This window comes from Myotis yumanensis, unplaced genomic scaffold (assembly GCF_028538775.1).
Source record: "Myotis yumanensis isolate MYYU_CA2020_CCGP unplaced genomic scaffold, mMyoYum1.0.hap1 SCAF_2, whole genome shotgun sequence".
In the NCBI taxonomy this organism is placed as follows: Eukaryota; Metazoa; Chordata; class Mammalia; order Chiroptera; family Vespertilionidae; genus Myotis; species Myotis yumanensis.
The window spans coordinates 44,668,401-44,686,754 of record NW_027223753.1 but is presented as its reverse complement, the minus strand read 5'-3'; the positions used below and the strand labels follow the sequence as shown (position 1 = coordinate 44,686,754).

The following is an 18,354-nucleotide window of genomic DNA, read 5'->3' as shown; positions in this document are numbered from 1 at the left end:
TCTTCCAAAATTTTTACTGCCTCCAAGTCTTTGAATCATCTTACTTCTCTTCCTGTTCTTCACATTGCTGGATTCTTATCATTTTCTGAATTGTATATAAAATAGCACCTCCTCAGAAAGGTCTCTCTTCACTTCATGAACTTTCGACCCCTTCCTCCTCCACATTGCTGATATACTCTATCATATTAATCCAATTTTATTTACTTAATATTTATCACAATCTGAAATTATTTACTTACTTGTTTTTCTCTATTCCTGTCAGCTGCCTGAGAGTAGATCTTATGTTTACCATAAAACCCCAAAACCTAGAAAAATAGGTAGAGACTTTAGTAAATATTTGTTGTTTGAATTAAATAGAAAAAATTACAAAATTATTGGTATTAGTATAAAATAAAACATGGGAATTACCTGGATATTGACCAAGAGTTTAATGTTTAATTAAATTTTTGTACATCCATACAATGAATGGTATAATTGTAAGAGGAATGATGTAGATTATAATATCCCAATAGGATATTTAGAATAAAACATAAAAACAGCTCGAACCGGTTTGGCTCAGTGAATGGAGCTTCGGCCTGCAGACTGAAGGATCCCGGGTTCGGTTCTGGTCTGGGGCATGTACCTTGGTTGCAGACACATCCCCAGTAGGGGGTGTGCAGGAGGCAGCTGATCGATGTTTCTCTCTCATCGATATTTCTAACTCTCTATTCCTCTCCCCTCCTCTCTGTAAAAAAAATCAATTAAATATATTTTTTTTAAAAACAAACATAAAAACAAACAATATAGCGACGACCAAACTTAGTATGTCAGTATACATCAGTAATTGTGTGGGAAATAGTTTGGAAAATATACATCAAATTTAGCAAAGTTAGTTATTGAAGCGCTGTGCGATTGTGAGCATTTTTGTTATTTTAAACCTCATATACTTTGAAAGGCAGTGAGTCGTAATTACCAGGGTTTTACTCTTGGCTCCACCACTTCCAGTTGTGTGTTCTTGGGCAAGTGTCTTAATTTCTCTGTTATGGACTGAATTGTGGTCCCCACTCCCGGCTCATATTTTGAAGCCCTAACCCCCACATGTGATAGTATTTGGAGATTTGCCTTTTGAGAGGAATTGAGTTTACATGAGGTCATGAGGGTGGGGCCTCATGATAGAATTAGTTATAAGGAGACACCAGAGAGCTTGCTCTCTCTTGAGGACACAGTGAGATGGTGGCCATCTGCAAGCTAGGAGGAGGTTCTCACCAGATACTGACCGTGTTGGTGCCTTGATCTTGGACTTGAGGTCTTCAGACTGTGAGAAAATAAATTTCTGTAGTTTAAGGCACCCAGCATATGGTGTTTTATGATAGCAGTCTGATCTAAGGCACTACACTCTCTGTGTCTGAATTTTCTCATCTGTAAATTGAGGAGAATAATTAATGCTTATAATAAAGAGTTGTGTTGATGATTGTATGATTTAATGGCATGCAGAGCATTTAGAATGGTGCCAAACACATAAAAAGTATTAAAGTAATATTTGCTACTATTACACCATTCCTTTTACCACACTGCTTGTTAGAATTTTTTAAGACAACAGTTATTATGTTAGCAAGCATGAAAATCACCTGGAGAGTTTGTTGTAACACCAGTTGTTGAACCTTACTCCCTCCACCCCCACTCACCCCAGTTTCTGATGCCGTAGATCTGGGAGGGGTGTTAATTATTTACATTTCAAACAAGTGCCCAGATCATGTTTGTGTTGCTGGGCCTTACTTCAAGCTTTAGAACCGCTATTTTTAAAGAAGTATGTGTTCACACTTTATTTGTGTGTCCTTTTTTTTTTTTGTAACTGAAAATAGTATTTTGGGCTGATAGAACCAGTACTGATTTTTGCTTTGAGACATTTATATTCACTTTTTCTTTTTTCCAGAAATATTTCTGCATCTATATTATTTGCCTCAATAGAGACATTGCATGTATACCTATTCATGTTGAATTATTTAACAGTAAATTAACTTTATTTCAGCAGTTCTCAACCTGTGGATCTCGACCCCTTTGGCGGTTGAACGACCCTTTCACAGAGGTCTCCTAAGACCATCCTGCATATCAGATTTTACATTACGATTCATAATAGTAGCAACATTACAGTTATGAAGTAGCAATGAAAGTAATTTTATGATTGGGTCACAACATGAGGAACTGTATTTGAGGGTCAGAAGGTTGAGAACCATGCTTTATTTGATTTTCTTTTCTGCACATAAAAATATGAAACCATGGAAAAGAAACCCTTTTATTTATTTATTTATTTATTTATTTATTTATTGCTGAGTGTATAATTTTGTCATGATTTTCACAGATATTTATCATTGCTTGTTGTAGTTTTTTTTTTTAATGATGGCTGCTTTAAAATTCTCACATCTGTCCAACATTGATATCATCTTAGTATTGGTATCGGTTGACTTTTTTGCATTTAAGTTGAGATTTGCCAGGTTCTTGGTATGATGGATGATTTTTTATTATAACACTAGAGGCCCGGTGCTTGAAAATTCATGCACTGGAGTGGGGGGTCCCTCAGCCCGGCCTGCCCCCTCTCACAGTCCGGGAGCCCTCAGAGGCGGGAGGCAACCCAGCGATCAGGGGAAGGTGACGCCCCATCACACCTCTGCTGCTGCCACTGCTGGCAGTGCAAGCCTCCGCCGGCCTGGTTACCTGAGCCTCGGGCGGCCCTGGGCGGCTGGGCAGCCACCATCCAAGGCTTGCCTGCACCTTGGCCCAGCCCTGGGAGGCTGGGGGGCTGAGGAGACTGGGGGTCTCTGGAGGCAGGTGCGCAGAGTGGCCGGGCCCGCCCCTAGGTGTGCGCCTGCCACCCCTGCGTGGCTGAGGGGACTGGGCACCACCATTCTTGTGGCTGTGGGAGCCTCTATCTTTGTGACAGTGTGAGGGTCAATTAGCATATTCCCTCTTTATTAGAATGGATGAACATTTTAGATCATGACTCTAGATCTTATTTATGTCTTGTGTTTTAACAGTGGGGGTAGGGGCTGTTACTAGGGAAAGGTCCATATTCCTCATGTAACAATGTGTTGGGGTGAGGGCCTGTATTTCAGGCTTCCCACTAGGCTGTGCTAACACCTCCCTGGCTATAAGGGGGGGGGGGGCACCTTGTTACTACTTTTCTCTTGGCCTCCACTGACACCACAATTGGTGGGGCTACTACTGGGCTGGGATCAGATCCCACACTTCTGTCTTCTCTGATACCGCCCAGTCTGTGTGGGGAGAAGTGGGGTTGTGTGCCTCCTTACAGCCAGCTGAGGATAGAGACCCAGGCTCCCCACTCAGCCTGTGGAGGTGCCATGGGACTGCAATTTGTTTTTGCCAAAGTAGGGCAATTATTGGCTTTGACTAAAGAGAGCAGACTTTTCTTGGAGCTTTTTTATGTCTGCTCCTTTTGACGTTTCTGGCTCGACAGCTTCTTTAGCACCTAGTCCAGGATATATCAGGCAAAAATAAAACCCAGAAAACACTGCCTTATAGTTCCTCCCCTCCTGAGGTTCCTTGCCTGTCTGCATTCCTCTATCCATGCTTCTATTTTTTGGCAGTACTTAGCAGGAGGAATAGAAAGAACAGATGTACTCTCTTTTAAAAATAAGATTTTATTATATCACTAGAGGCCTGGTGCATGAATTCCGTGCACCGGGGGCAGAGGGGGTGTCCCTCAACCCGGCCTGCACCCTCTCCAATCTGGGAACCCTCCGGGGATGTCCAACTGCCGGTTTTAAAATATTTTAAACTGGCAGTCGGACATCTCTCTCACAATCTGGGACCGCTGGCTCCTAACTGCTCACCTGCCTGCCTGCCTGATTGCCCCTAACTGCTTCTGCCTGCCAGCCTGATCACCCCCTAACTGCTCCCCTGCCAGCCTGATTGACGCGTGACTGCTCCCCTGCCGGCCTGATGGCCCCCAACTGCCCTCCCCTGCCGGCCTGGTTGCCCCCACCTGCCCTCCCCTGCTGGCTTGATCTCGCCCCCAACTGCCCTCCCCTGCCGGCCTTCTTGTGGCGGCCATTTTGTGATGATGTGAGGGCGTAGCGTGAGGGCGGGAGGACCACCTAGGCTTTTATTAGTATAGATTTTAATTAATTTCTAGCAAAAAAAAAAAGTTTTCTCATCCGTAAAACAGAATTTCTTGGTTTATGAATATTTTAAAGCCCACTTAAAACATAAGAGGAGTGTTTAAAATAAAGAAAATAGAATATTATAAACCATTAAGATGATATTGTGGATATGAAAAGAGATTCACAATGTAATATGTGAAAAACAGGTTGTAAAATATCTGTGATATCACCTATGTAAGGGTATGTATAGAACTATTTTCCTAGAGGAAGATTTGGAATTATATAAAGGGATATGTCTCTGGGAAGATGCAATTTTGAATGTATATTTTCTCTTTTTGGCTCTTTGAGCCTCTTCATCTAGAAAACATTGATTTTGTAATAAGAATTAAGCATAAGTTTTACATTCATTTACAGTACATAAAAATATATTTCGCAGATTTTTTTCTCATCAAGATACTGTAATTTTAAAATTTGTTTTCAGAGTTTATAATCAACTTAAGTATCTGTGATTATTGTATTTTATATTTTATAGGTTCCTCTCCCTGGTATGAAATGGGTAGATAACCACAAAGGTGTTTTTAATGTTGAAGTTGTTGCTGTTTCATCTATCCATACACAAGTGAGTGTTAGTTATTTTTATGATCAAATTTCACTTGAATGAATTGAACATATTGTCTAGTACTTAAATCAGTTTTGTTGCCTGCTGTTAGACTTAGGAATATAAGTCAGTTAAAAATGTATAGATTTAGAAATTTCTTTTTATCAACAAAATGTTAATGTCAACCAAAGCAAATATTTTACTTTTCAAAATATTATTGACTTCATTTTGAACAATTAAGTAATTTTTGTCCCTAGGTTTCTGGTACATAGCAGTACTTTAAAGTTCAAAAAGCATCATCCAACATATTTTATTTCTCATAGACTCAGATATTATAATGGAAAGCGTACTTAGGGATCATTTACTCCATATTCTTTACTATATTTCTTGAATATGCCAAGTTCTCCTTAAAGCCTTTACATTTACTATTTCTCTAGCTGGAATGCTTTTCCTCCTGACATTCATTTGACCTCTCTTCATTAAGGTTTCTGCTTACGTCAGAGAGGACTTTTCTGGTGACTCTTAAACAGCAGCCCCATTATTCTGTGTCGTCTTACCTTGCTCTTACTACTGCCTTTTGCTCTCATGCACTCAGGCACTTTTGCTTCCTCTCACACTTTCTGTGTGTCCATGTGTGTTTGTGTGTACATATGTATACATACATAATATGCTTTTGTTTATTGGTTCTTTTTCCCATTAGACTGTAAACTTCATGAGGTCAGGGATGTTGTTACCTGTCAGGGAAAGAGACTTTCCTTTAAGGACCTTAAAATAGGGGAAATGTAAAAATAATTACAATACAATAAAATTAGTACTATGTTAAACATATGAACTAAATCAAGTACAGAGGAGTTGTCTGTTTTGCTGGGAACTGAGGTGTTTCTCTGATAAGTAGGCATTTACCATACAGAGAGAAGGTAGACAACTCAGAAGATAAAAAGTGCAGAGACAGTAATCTGTTTAAGGATGGGCAAACAATGTAAAGTGTATGAGAAATTGTGATAGGTGAAGATGGAAGACCAGGATGGTAACAGATTATGAAGGAACTTGAATGCTTTAGAGTTTAGAGTCCAGGTAGATAGTGATTTCTGACCTAAATATAGGAAACATGAGAGAAGTAAATTTGGGAGCACATTAAGGGGGAGCAGTTTGGAGCTATAATGAGTTTATTTTTTAGCTTGTTGAGTTTGACATGACTGCAATTCAGATGACAATGTCCTATAGGCAGTTGTAATTCGTTTGCTATTCAGGATTGGAGATAATAAATAGATAGTGGGTATAGATGGAGCTGAGAGCAATAAATTAGTAATGGGCACAAAGATAATTTACTAACACATCTATCCCTATAATTGAGCTCTAAAACAATAAGACAGACTCACTGGGGAACATAACCTGAATTAGTATCAATATATTTCTTAATTAGTAGTATTTGAAGTGGCTACTTTACAATAGTAAGTGAAAATACAGAGTGGGGCAAAAGTAGGTATACGTTTGTAAATATACAAAACACAGTTTATTCTTGTATTATTATTTATTATTTTTTAAAATATATTTTTTATTTCAGAAAGGGAGGGAGAGGGAGAGAGATAGAAACATCAATAATGAGAGAGAATCATTGATCGGCTGCTTCCTGCACACCCCCTACTGGGGATAAAGCCAGCAACCTGGGCATGTGCCCTGATGGGGAATCCACCTGTGACCTCCTGGTTCATAGGTCGACGTTCAACTGGCCGGGCTATTATTATTTTTTATATTAACAACTATAGACCTACTTAATAATATGCCCCACCCTATAGATTTAGTGTTTAATTGGAAACAATGTTTATATATACTGGTATGTACTTTTTTGTATTATCAGTTAATATGAGATGTTTTATTGGTGTTTTATAGTTTGGAGAATTTATAGAGCTATACTTGCTTCGTGCTTTTGTTCATTCTTTGTTTTAGGATCCTTATCTTGACAAGTTTTTTGCTCTGGTCAATGCTCTGGATGAACACATGTTCCCTGTTCGAATTGGAGATATGCGAATCATGGAAAATAACTTAGAAAATGAATTGAAGAGCAGTATTTCAGCATTGAATTCATCTCAGTTGGAACCAGTGGTCCGATTTCTTCATCTTCTGCTTGATAAACTGATACTTTTAGTTGTTAGACCTCCAGTCATTGCTGGCCAAATAGGTAATTTACTTTTGTTTGGGGAATCATAGAATTTATAATTTGGTATTTTTAACTTTTGCAAAATAGAACCATGATTCCTGTTTGTTATTTATAAGGATGCATTTGATTGGGGGGGGGGGGGGGGGGCGGTGAGGGTTGTTATTTACTTGTCTCAAATGCCAAAAAATGATAACTTACTTTTGTTTTTTATAAAATGTGCCATACAGACTTCTACTCAAATTATGGAAACAAATTAATTTACTCACCAAGTATTTTTTTTAAATTCTTTATTAGTTAAGGTATTACAAATGTGTCCTCATCCCCCCCATTAACCCCTATTCTCCGCTCCCCCCACACCCCCCACTCATGCTCTAATCCCCCTGTTGTCCATGTCCATTGGTTTGGCTTATATGCGTGCATACAAGTCCTTTGGTTGATCTCTTCCCCTTCCTCCCTCCCTCCCCTACTTTCCTTCTGGGGATTGATAGTCTGATCACTGTTTCTCTGTCTTTGGATCTGTCCCTGTTCATCAGTCTATGTTGTTCTCTATAATCCACAAATGAGTGAGATCATGTGGTATTTATCTTTCTCTGATTGGCTTATTTCATTTAGCATAATGCTCTCCAGTTCCATCCATGCTGTTGCAAAAGGCAAGAGTTCCTTCTTTTTTACAGCAGCATAGTATTCCATTGTGTAGATGTACCAGTTTTCTAATCCATTCATCTGCTGATGGGCACTTAGGCTGTTTCCAGATCTTCGCTATGGTAAATTGTGCTGCTATGAACATAGGGGTGCATATATCCTTTCTGATTGGTGTTTCTGTTTTCTTGGGATATATTCCTAGAAGTGGGATCACTGGGTCAAATGGGAGTTCCATTTTTAACTTTTTGAGGAAATTCCATACTGTCTTCCATAGTGGCTGTACCAGTCTGCATTCCCACCAGCAGTGCATGAGTGTTCCCTTTTCTCCACATCCTCTCCAGCACTTGTCGTTTGTGGATTTGTTGATGATAGCCATTCTGACAGGTGTGAGATGATACCTCATTGTTGTTTTGATTTGCATCTCTCAGATGATTAGTGACTTTGAGCATGTTTTCATATGTCTGTTGGCTTTCTGAATGTCCTCTTTTGAAAAGTGTCTATTTAGGTCCTTTGCCCATTTTTTGATTGGATTGTTTATCTTCCTTTTGTTAAGTTTTATGAGTTCCCTATAAATGTTGGAGATTAAACCCTTATCGGTGATAACATTGGCAAATATGTTCTCCCATGCAGTGGGCTTTCTTGTTGTTTTGTTGATGGTTTCTTTTGCTGTGCAGAAGCTTTTTATTTTGATGTAGTCCCATTTGTTTATTTTCTCTTTAGTTTCCAATGCTCTAAGAGCTGTATTGGTGAAGAAATTGCTTCGGCATATGTCTGAGATTTTGTTGCCTTTGGATTCCTCTAGTATTTTTATGGTTTCCCGTCTTACATTTAAGTCCTTTATCCATTTTGAGTTTATTTTTGTGTATGGTGTAAGTTGGTGGTCTAGTTCCATTTTTTTTGCATGTATCTGTCCAATTTTCCCAACACCATTTATTGAAGAGTCTTTTCTTACTATCTTAAGATATTTTTAATAATCTACTTTCATTGTTAATATTTTTATTTTTTTAAAACAAAAGTCACATGCTCATTGTGTGCTATATAGGTTAGTGTGGTGAAGGCTTGGGAGGGGCAGGTGCAAAGTGGAGGGGGTCAGTGGGGAAAAAAAAAACCAAATGGACATCTGTAATACTTTCAGCAATAAAGATAAATTAAAAATAAAAATAATGAAATAATAAAATAAATGAATAAAATGAGAATTTACTTCTCCAAGATAGATTTTTTTTCCTATGTGCTTTGTATTGTTTACAAAATTTAGGTATCTGTGGGATGATCTTTTGTTTTTTACTAAACAAACCCATACAATATTCATGTTAAATTAGTTTTTTTTCACTTTGTTTAGAAAAGTAATTTTGATTTATCTAATACAAGATAATCTTTAACATTAACATCAAATTGTTTAATCACTGTGTTGTGTACCTAAAACTAATATGTTATTGTATGTCAACTGTAATTGAAAAATAAATTTTAAAAATCAATATCTTTATACAATTATTATGTATAATCACTATATTTAATGCATGTAGAGAGGACAAAACCTTGATCTTTTTGGAAGTTATAGTCTAAAAAAGTTAATGCAAGAATATTTTCCTCCTTCTTAAAAGTTAATCTAGGTCAAGCATCTTTTGAAGCGATGTCATCAATTATAAATCGGCTTCACAAAAATCTGGAAGGAAATCATGACCAGCATGGCAGGAACAGTCTTCTTGCATCATATATCTATTATGTTTTTCGCTTACCAAATACTTCCCCTAATTCACCATCACCAGGTATTTTATTCTTTTTACTATGAACAGCAAACATTTATTGAATGCCTACTAAGTGGCATGGACTATATTAAGTGCTGGAGGTAAAAAAAATGTTACATTTTAAAGCACCATTATTTACATAGCTTCCTTTAATTAGATCTTGGTTGAATTAATTCTTGGAAATGAACCCTGCAAATAACTTCTTGTCTCTGGAAGCATTGTATTTCCTGTTAAGATTAAGAGAATGTTGTATTTGTCATTGGAGTCCTATTGGACTTTAAAGAAGAAATAACCCTGATAACTGTTTGAAACCTATATAATATAAAAGATTATTTTCTAGAAAAGTTCTGATTTCTCCTTTATTAATAAAACTAGAGGCCTGGCGCATGAAATTTGTGCACTGGGGAGGGGGTTATCCCTCAGCGCAGCCTGCACCCTCTCCAATCTGGGACTGCTGGCTCCCAACCGCTCGCCTGCTTGCCTGCCTGCTTGCCTGCCTGATTGCCCCTAACCGCTTCTGCCTGCCAGCCCGATTACCTCCCAACCACTCCCCTACCAGCCCAATTGACACTTAACTGCTCCCTGCCGGCCTGATCTCTCCCAACTGCCCTCCGCTGCTGGCCCGGTCACCCCAACAGCCCTTCCCTGCTGGCCTGGTTGCCCCCAACTGCCCTCCCCTGCCGGCCCAGTCCCCCCCAACTGCCCTCCCCTGCCAGCCCGGTCGCCCCCAACTGCCCTCCCCTGCCGGCCCGGTCGCCTTCAGATGCCCTCCCCTGCTGTCCCAGTCCCCCCAAACTGCTCTCCCTTGCCGGCCCGGTCACGCCTAACTGCCCTCCCCTGCCGGCCATCTTGTGGCTGTGGGCACCGCCATCTTTGAGGGCGGGACAGTCAATTAGCATGTTCCCTCCTTATTGGCTGTGGGTGCCGCCATCTTTGCAATGGCGTGAGGGTCAATTAGCATATTCCCTCTTTATTAGATAGGATAGGATAATATAGCTTTCAGAATACTAGAGCCCAAAGTAGCTATTTGTTTTTTATGATAGTGGTGTTGGAGGTGGTGGGTGTATCTTAGTTTGAATAACTCATTAGATGTTCAGTTAGTTAATGAATATATCATGCATATCTTTCAAGTTGCTCATATATTTGTCTGTGTGAATCATCATTCATCACTCGTGATAATGGTAAGTGCCCTTTCCAACAATTGACAAGGTTAACATTAATAATGGTGAAAATTAATTATGGCATTCATTATGAAAACTAAGCATAACAGTATATGAGTTTTAGCTCATTGTTTTTCTTAATTGCAAAAATAGTAGTAATTAACCTATATATGTTTCATAATTTCTTCTCTTGGTTTTTAAAATTATAGTATTTGCGGCCCTGAATGTGGAGGTGATTGTGGACTACTTATAATACTCCTCCATTTACTCTTTCATTCAGTACACTGTTAGAATACCACAGATTATGCAAAACTTTTTATATGCTGATGTGAAAGACTTATAATTAGTTGACAGGTATTTGTCATTTGCAAACATGACATTCAGAAATATTTCTTCAAATAAGAAAAATGGAGGTAAATTATGGATACAATCACTGGGTATATTTATATTCATAGAACGTGGTTGAATAATGGTGTCAGGCTTGATTTTAGATGAAAAGGTTTCCATTGCTTTTTTTATATAAGGTGGGCTTTTAGAAAAGCTTTCTTTAGATTTTTTTACATGTATATGGCACAAAGGTGCCATTTTGTTATAGTTCAGATTTTCATTGATGAAGATAGAGAAGTAAAGCATAATCTCTTTCAAGAGATGTTGACAGTAAATTGACTGTCCCTCTATTGACTGTATCAAGGGTCAAAACAAGGAGGGATAGAGGAAAAAGAAGAGACACAAGCTGAAGCATTTTGGGTGTTAGATATACTTATATTGTGTGTACTAGGTGTACAGGTTACTAATGCGGATTTTGTAATCAAAGAAAACATGATAATTTCAAGAGAAACATCAAAAGTGCTTTATTCAAAGTAATGTCCATTGCTAGCTACACATTTCCCCCATCTTTCGGGTAATTTGTGGATACCATCCCAATAGAACTTTTCTTGTTTTGCGGCAAACCATTCAGAGACCCAATTTTCCACTTCTTTGTACATTTTGAAGTGCTGCTCAGAAAGTGCGTGTGCCATTGATCAAAACAAGTGGTAATCTGAAGGAGCGAGGTCTGGTGAATATGGCAGGTGGGTTAATACTTCCCAGGCAAGATCTTTTAATGTGTCTTTAACTGGTTTTGAAGTGTGTGATGGTGCATCATCATGAAGCAAAATTACTTAGCCGTGTCTTCTGGCCCATTCTGGTCATTTCACGTTCAAAGCGTGGTTCAAATTGATTATTTGTTGTCGGTAGCGATCAGTATTAACGGTTTCACCTGGTTTTAGAACAGGGGTGGGCAAACTTTTTGGCTCGAGGGCCACAATGGGTTCTTAAACTAGACTGGAGGGCCGGAACAAAAGCATGGATGGAGTGTTTGTGTGAACTAATATAAATTCAAAGTAAACATCATTACATAAAAGGGTACGGTCTTTTTTTTTTTTAGTTTTATTCATTTCAAACGGGCCGGATCCTGCCCGTGGGCCGTAGTTTGCCCACGGCTGTTTTAGAAGCTCATAATACACCACACCTTCCCAATCCCACCAAACAGAGAGCATTGTCTTCTTTCCGAAGCGATTTGGCCCTGCAGTCGATATTGATGGTTGACCTGGATCAACCCATGATTTTGTGCATTTGGGATTCTCAAAATAAATACACTTTTCATCGCCAGTCACAATTCGATGGAAAAAAGACTTTCTTTTGTGCCGTTGAAGCAACATTTTACTGATGACTTTTTGGTTTTCCATTTGTCTTTCATTCAGTTGATGTGGCACCCATTTTCCTTCCTTTAAAATCTTTTCCATTGCTTGTAAATGATCGGAAATTGTTTGCCAAGCAACGTTTAATCTTTCTGCAAGTTGTTTTTGAGTTTGACACGTATCTTCATCCAATAATGCTTGTAATTGTTGGTCTTCTAACTTTTTTGGTTGACCTGGATGCTCTTTGTCTTTCACATTGAAATCATCACTTTTAAAGCATTCAAACCAGCGTTCACAAGTATCTTGAGATGGAGCATGTTCACCATAAGCTTCCCGAAGTATACGATAACGTTTTCTTCAAAATAATGAATTAAAACTTCCTACAAATGCTCTTTTTTTGGCACAAAATTTGACATTTTTAAGCGTAAAAATATTTATGATGTTAACACCTTCAGAAAATTTGACATATGAAGTTTTGAAGCTTGCTGTCAATAGTAGAAAATAGCATACATATCAAATCGCATATATATGAACGTATGTGTAACTTCATCTAGTGAAAAAAATCCGCATTATTAACCAGTACACCTAGTATCTAGGTAATGTATGTGACTGTTTTCTATTGTACATGTATTCTATAATCATAGAAACATTGAAGAGAATTGTTTTTATAATTCATACAGTATTGCCAACTGCTGTGAAATAAGAATATCTTTGTGTATTTATTATTAAGTCTTTAGTCTTTTTCTTTCTTATTTATAGTAGTTTTCATTCAGAAACAAAAGCAATTCATGGTCTTAGTGAAATTCTGTAAAGTGACAGAGATTAAGTTCATGTCCTTTCTTGACTAATTTCCTTTGTATAATTATGTGCTGTTTTATATTCAACTCTAGGTCCTGGGGGTTTAGGAGGATCAGTGCATTATGCCACAATGGCTAGATCTGCTGTGAGACCTGCAAGCCTGAATTTAAATCGTTCTCGGAGCCTTAGTAATAGTAACCCAGATATACCTGGGACTCCCACGTCACCAGATGATGAAGTACGGTCAATCATCGGCAGTAAGGTAAACTTGAAGATAACCGCCTATAAATTGGATTTTCAGTTCATGAACAAATGAGAAATGTCCAAATGTTTTAATTTATTTTGAATTTTTAAGTGTATTTGAGTTAATAAGCAAGAAATTGTACATTTCCATTTTGTCAGTAAACACTAACTGTTTCATGTTTCTATTAAATATGCTTGCTATTGCAAACTGGTTTGTGCATTCTGCTAAAAAAAAATCTGCCAAATTCCAAAATTTGTCCAGGATGACTAGTTATATATTACTCACTTTTATCTGTCTTTCATCATGTGAAAAATGATTTTTATATAGAATCAAAACAGATCTATGTGACTGCTGGGTAGTAGGGCTATATCATCAGTGATACAAAATGTAAGTCCTTCTCCAAAAAAAATCTAGATTGGTAATTGAGCTACATTTCTTATGAAAAACTCTATGTAAGATGCACCAGGATTAGAATTATATGATTTATTTAATGATGGTTAATGATTACATCAGATAATAAGGGAGATGCCAGCTAATCTAAGATCTAGCTATATTATTTATTTATAATCTTTATTACCTAAAGAAATATACTTAAGGAACAAATAGTTAATTCCCTTTTTATATTTAAAGTACAAAAATATTTCAGAGTTTAAGCAAGCTGGACAAAAGAACAGTAAGGCCAAGAAATCACGTCATGTTGTGTTTTGACCAAACCATTGCAAATGTAAATACATTTCCTATTGGAAAAGAGGAAGATATTATGGTTATGGAATCATAGCCAACTTTTCTTTGGCGTTTCAGTTTGGTAATAAGGATATGAGGAAGAATTACTAAACATGTTCTAGGGTTTGTATTTAACAGTCTGAACTACAATAGAATATATTTTTTTAAGATTTGGGTTTGTTTGTTAGGTGAAATACTTGAACATGATAAAAAAATCAGAATTACTTATATCTATTCATATAGTTACAGAAATGTTACATTTTCAGAAGCATTGTTCATTGTAAAATAACTTTTTAAAAAAATATATTTTTATTGATATCCGAGAGGAAGGGAGCAGGAGAGAGAGAGATAAAAATAGCAATGATAAGTGAGAATCATTGATTGGCTGCCCCCTGCATGCCCCTTACTAGGTATCGAGCCTGCAACCTGGGCATGTGCTATTGACCAGAATCAAACCTGGGACCCGTGAGTCCACAGGCCAACGCTCTATCCATTCAGCCAAACCGGCTAGGGCATAAAATAACTTTTAAACAATTTTTAAGTAATTTCTCACAGATCAGAAATACATTTTGTAGCCTTACCTCACATACATTTCCATGTTTAGGAAAAATACTCAAGTTCTTTATCCTTGTCTTTATTTTTTTATTATATCTCCTTGTAATAGAGAGAGTACTTAGCATTATTTACATATTTATAAAATACAATTCTTTAGTAGAATGAATCTGATTTGTGAATTATAAGAAATTCTATTAATCTTTCGAAACCATTTTCTTTAAGGCTATACTTTTAAAATGTCTCAGTTTCTGTAAGATTTGCATTATGCCTCATTTAGCATTATTCTAGAGTTTTCTTTTATATGATGTATTTGATAACTTACAACATCCAAGATTTAGAACAAGATTTACATATATTGGAGTGATTAGTTGCCTTTGTTCAAGTAGTTTATAAAATGGACATGATGACATAAACTTACTTTTGATGATATTAAAATGATAAACATCAACTTTTGAGCAAGCCATCATAAAATGAGAATTTTTTTATGACAACACGGCCTTGTATGCATTTTTATTTAAATGCTTTCTATGTTTTCTCTTTGTTGCAAAATTTTTGCTAGCTACCTTTATTTTGGACTATCCTTTAGTCATAATCCCTTATAATAATATATAATTTTATTTTATTGAAAAATTGTAAGGAAGCTTGAAGTTTATTTGTAGCTGCTTTTCATTTAGTCTGATTTTATTGGCCTAGACCAGTGGTCGGCAAACTGCGGCTCGGCAAACCGTGGCTCGCGAGCCACATGCAGCTCTTTGGCGCCTTGAGTGTGGCTCTTCGGCGCCTTGAGTGTGGCTTTTCCACAAAATACCGGCTCTTCCACAAAATACCAACTTCTGCGCATGGGCCATGAAGTTTCAATTGCACTGTACGTGCGCACCCACATGTGGTATTTTGTGGAAGAGCCACACTCAAGTTGCCAAAGAGCCGCATGTGGCTTGCAAGCCGCGGTTTGCCGCCCACGGGCCTAGACATTTAAGTAACTCTTCTTTAATGATTTTGTCTTTCACTTTGCCTCAGCCATGGTCATAACCTAGATATTCTCATTACCAATAACTTTAATCCTCATAATCTCAATTTCATGCATTTTGTTCTTTAACCATTAGTTGCTAGTTCTCTCTTTAGTATCTCAATTCTAACAATTTCTTTATTTCTCTACAATGTCCAATTACTTGATTCAGTGACCTTTATACTGTGTCTTACCCCCTAATGTTATTTCTTCCAATTTAGCCAGCTAAAATATCATAATCATAATTATACCCATTATAATCAAACCTCAATTCTCTTATCCTCCTCCACTTCATTTTACTTGCTTAACCAAATCATAAACCATAGTTCAACCCAGTTGACTGCCTTTGCCATGTCACCACTTGTGCCACTGAACAAGACTTGAGAAATACCATGATGACTGGTCTCATTTGAAATTAAAGACCATAAACCTCAGAGAGCCCTAATGTTATCAAGCAGTTATATATATTTCTGTATTTCATTTACCCTCCCATTCTCCCAGAAAAGGTATCATGCCATTTTTTTATTACTTTAAGCCTCATAAAACCTCCTCACCAATCCTCCTTCTGACTTTATCTTCTACTTCATTGCGAAAATTGAAGCCATCAGAAGAAAACTTTGGTAAACTTTTATCATTGCATCTACTTGCCGATTGCCATCTATTACTACCGAATACTTAATACAGTGCTATAGATGAACTATCCATTTCCCTAGGTGATACTGTTTATACAGAATTGCTTAACATTGTGACTACTCTTTCTTTTCTTTTACCTATTCTTCCTTTGATGTTTTCTGGTTTGCGTCCATACTCATGTCCTGATTTTTGTAGTCAGTTTCTTTTGGTTTGTCTTTATAAATCTTACTCCAACAATCCTCTAAAAATTTGTATAATTTGTTCCAGTTCTATTAGCAGATTCCCAGGCCCATATTGCTGGATCAGGATTTTTGGGAGTAGGGCCCAGAATCTGAATTTTATAAACCTTCCCAATTAATTTTAATGATCAGTCAGGTTATTTTTTTAAAATATATTTATTTTTATTGATTTGAGAGAGGAAGGGAGAGGGAGAGAGAGAGAGAAACATCAATGACAAGAGAGAATCATTGATCGGCTGCCTCCAGCACACTCCACACTGGGGATGGAGCCCCCAACCCAGGCACATGCCCTGACCTGGAATCAAACTGTGACCTCCTGGTGACCTCCTGGTGACCTCCTGGTGACCTCCTGGTGACCTCCTGGTGACCTCCTGGTTCGTAGGTCGATGCTCAACTACTGAGCTGCTGGCCGACTGGGCTGTTCAGTCAGGTTTAAGAAATTGAACTAAAGCCCGTTTCCTTCACCTAGGATCATAGTGACCTCTTTTAGAGACAGATAGACATAATTCACTTCTGGTCATACACATTAGTAGCATATTAAATTAACTTTAAATTAGTGGTAGTAATGATGAAGATATAGTTACTATAAATAGCTCCAGAATGTTTTTCTCATAATACGTATAGTAGCCCATTAGATTTAATTACAATAAGCACAATAAAACTGAGCACAACCCCAAATTTACCATCATTTTTAGAAAGGAACAAATATTAGGCATTTTTTTCTTAAATTTTTACTTAATTTCTCCTAACAGTCAGAATTATGGAGTATTACTGCACAAAAGTTTTCAGTGATGACATATGGAATGAAATTAAATTCTTTTAGAAAAGAATGAAATGTTTTTCCCCATTTTTTCCTTTGATTCCCTAGTTATATTCGGAGTAAATTAACTGTTGCTAACTCATACCATCTTTAAAGAAAATTGAGAGGCGGGGAGGTGTGCTGTGGGAACTTTAGTTGTTGGTACTTCAAGGTGTACCAACGCCTTTACAAAAAGAGAAATCACCTTTAAATGGTATAGTTCATGTTCTTGGTGATTCTTTAAAATGTATGTAATAAGATAACTTTGGTGAACTAATAATACTCTATAGGTGCCTAAAATTTTTGGTTGCTTTAACAGTACTAATTTTAAAAATGTTTGCATTGGAAATTCTGGATTTCTTTAAGAATAATTTATAGCATGCCACATGTAATATTTCTTTCCTTTCCAACTGCTTTCTATTATATGCTTAGGGTTTAGATCGCTCCAATTCCTGGGTTAACACTGGTGGTCCAAAAGCTGCCCCATGGGGATCCAACCCCAGTCCAAGTGCAGAATCAACACAGGTGGTGTTTATATTAGAGGTTTCTTTATTGGCTGCTGATGTTTCCCTTTAGAACATTACTTTTTAGTATATACTGTGATTTCAGTGGCTTGCTTTTTTAATTATTAAAAAGTGTGTATTTTTGTTTACTTAGCACATTCTCCAACTACTATGCATGAATACCACCAGTTGCACCAGTATTGTTCTGCTTTTCTATTTCCTGTCTCCTTCTCCCTCCCTCCTTATACACTCTATCATTATATCAGTTCCTGTTGCTTATGCGATTGATGACTTTGATAACAGTTTCTACTTTAAGGGTAGCATATCTTCAGTAGGAATTTTAAAATATTTTATGTGGAAAAACCTGACAGTTTTCCATTTGCTTTTGGTTTAAAGTGTAGCTATTGTATCGTTTCCATTTAGCATTTACTATCTTGTTATTTTTTTCATAATCACTGACTAAAAATACTGGTAATAAAGCAGAAATTAAATGTGAACAGTATATGCTTCCCATCCTATAATATTAAATACCAGAAGCAAAAAACTTTTTCAGTTTGTGCTGTGTTGCAAAGTATGAAATGTATTATAACTTAGTTGAATTAGGTTTTGATGACTTAAATCTAATTGCTTGATAGCTAATACTGCATGATACCTTCAAATGTACTTCTCATCTGTTTATTGACTTTGTAGGAAAATGTTTTTGTTCTTGTAGAAACAATTTAATTACATTTTAATAGTAGAATTGATTTGTATTTCATGTAGTATATGGCAAGCC

General features: G+C 37.1%; 1 protein-coding gene across 14 annotated transcripts in view; it reads left to right on the top strand.

Annotated features, from left to right (window-relative positions):
* DOCK7 (dedicator of cytokinesis 7) overlaps positions 1-18,354 on the top strand; it is a 180,929-nt gene that overhangs the window by 96,117 nt on the left and 66,458 nt on the right. For 9 of the 14 annotated variants that reach the window (XM_070405269.1, XM_070405263.1, XM_070405261.1 and 6 more), the window contains exons 19-23: positions 4,630-4,716; positions 6,643-6,874; positions 9,097-9,261; positions 12,970-13,139; positions 17,509-17,601. In XM_070405269.1, coding sequence (XP_070261370.1) covers positions 4,630-4,716; positions 6,643-6,874; positions 9,097-9,261; positions 12,970-13,139; positions 17,509-17,601 — 747 coding nt within the window. The remainder of the gene's footprint in view (positions 1-4,629; positions 4,717-6,642; positions 6,875-9,096; positions 9,262-12,969; positions 13,140-17,508; positions 17,602-18,354) is intronic. The other 5 variants (XM_070405267.1, XM_070405266.1, XM_070405265.1 and 2 more) reach the window with 1 other exon arrangement.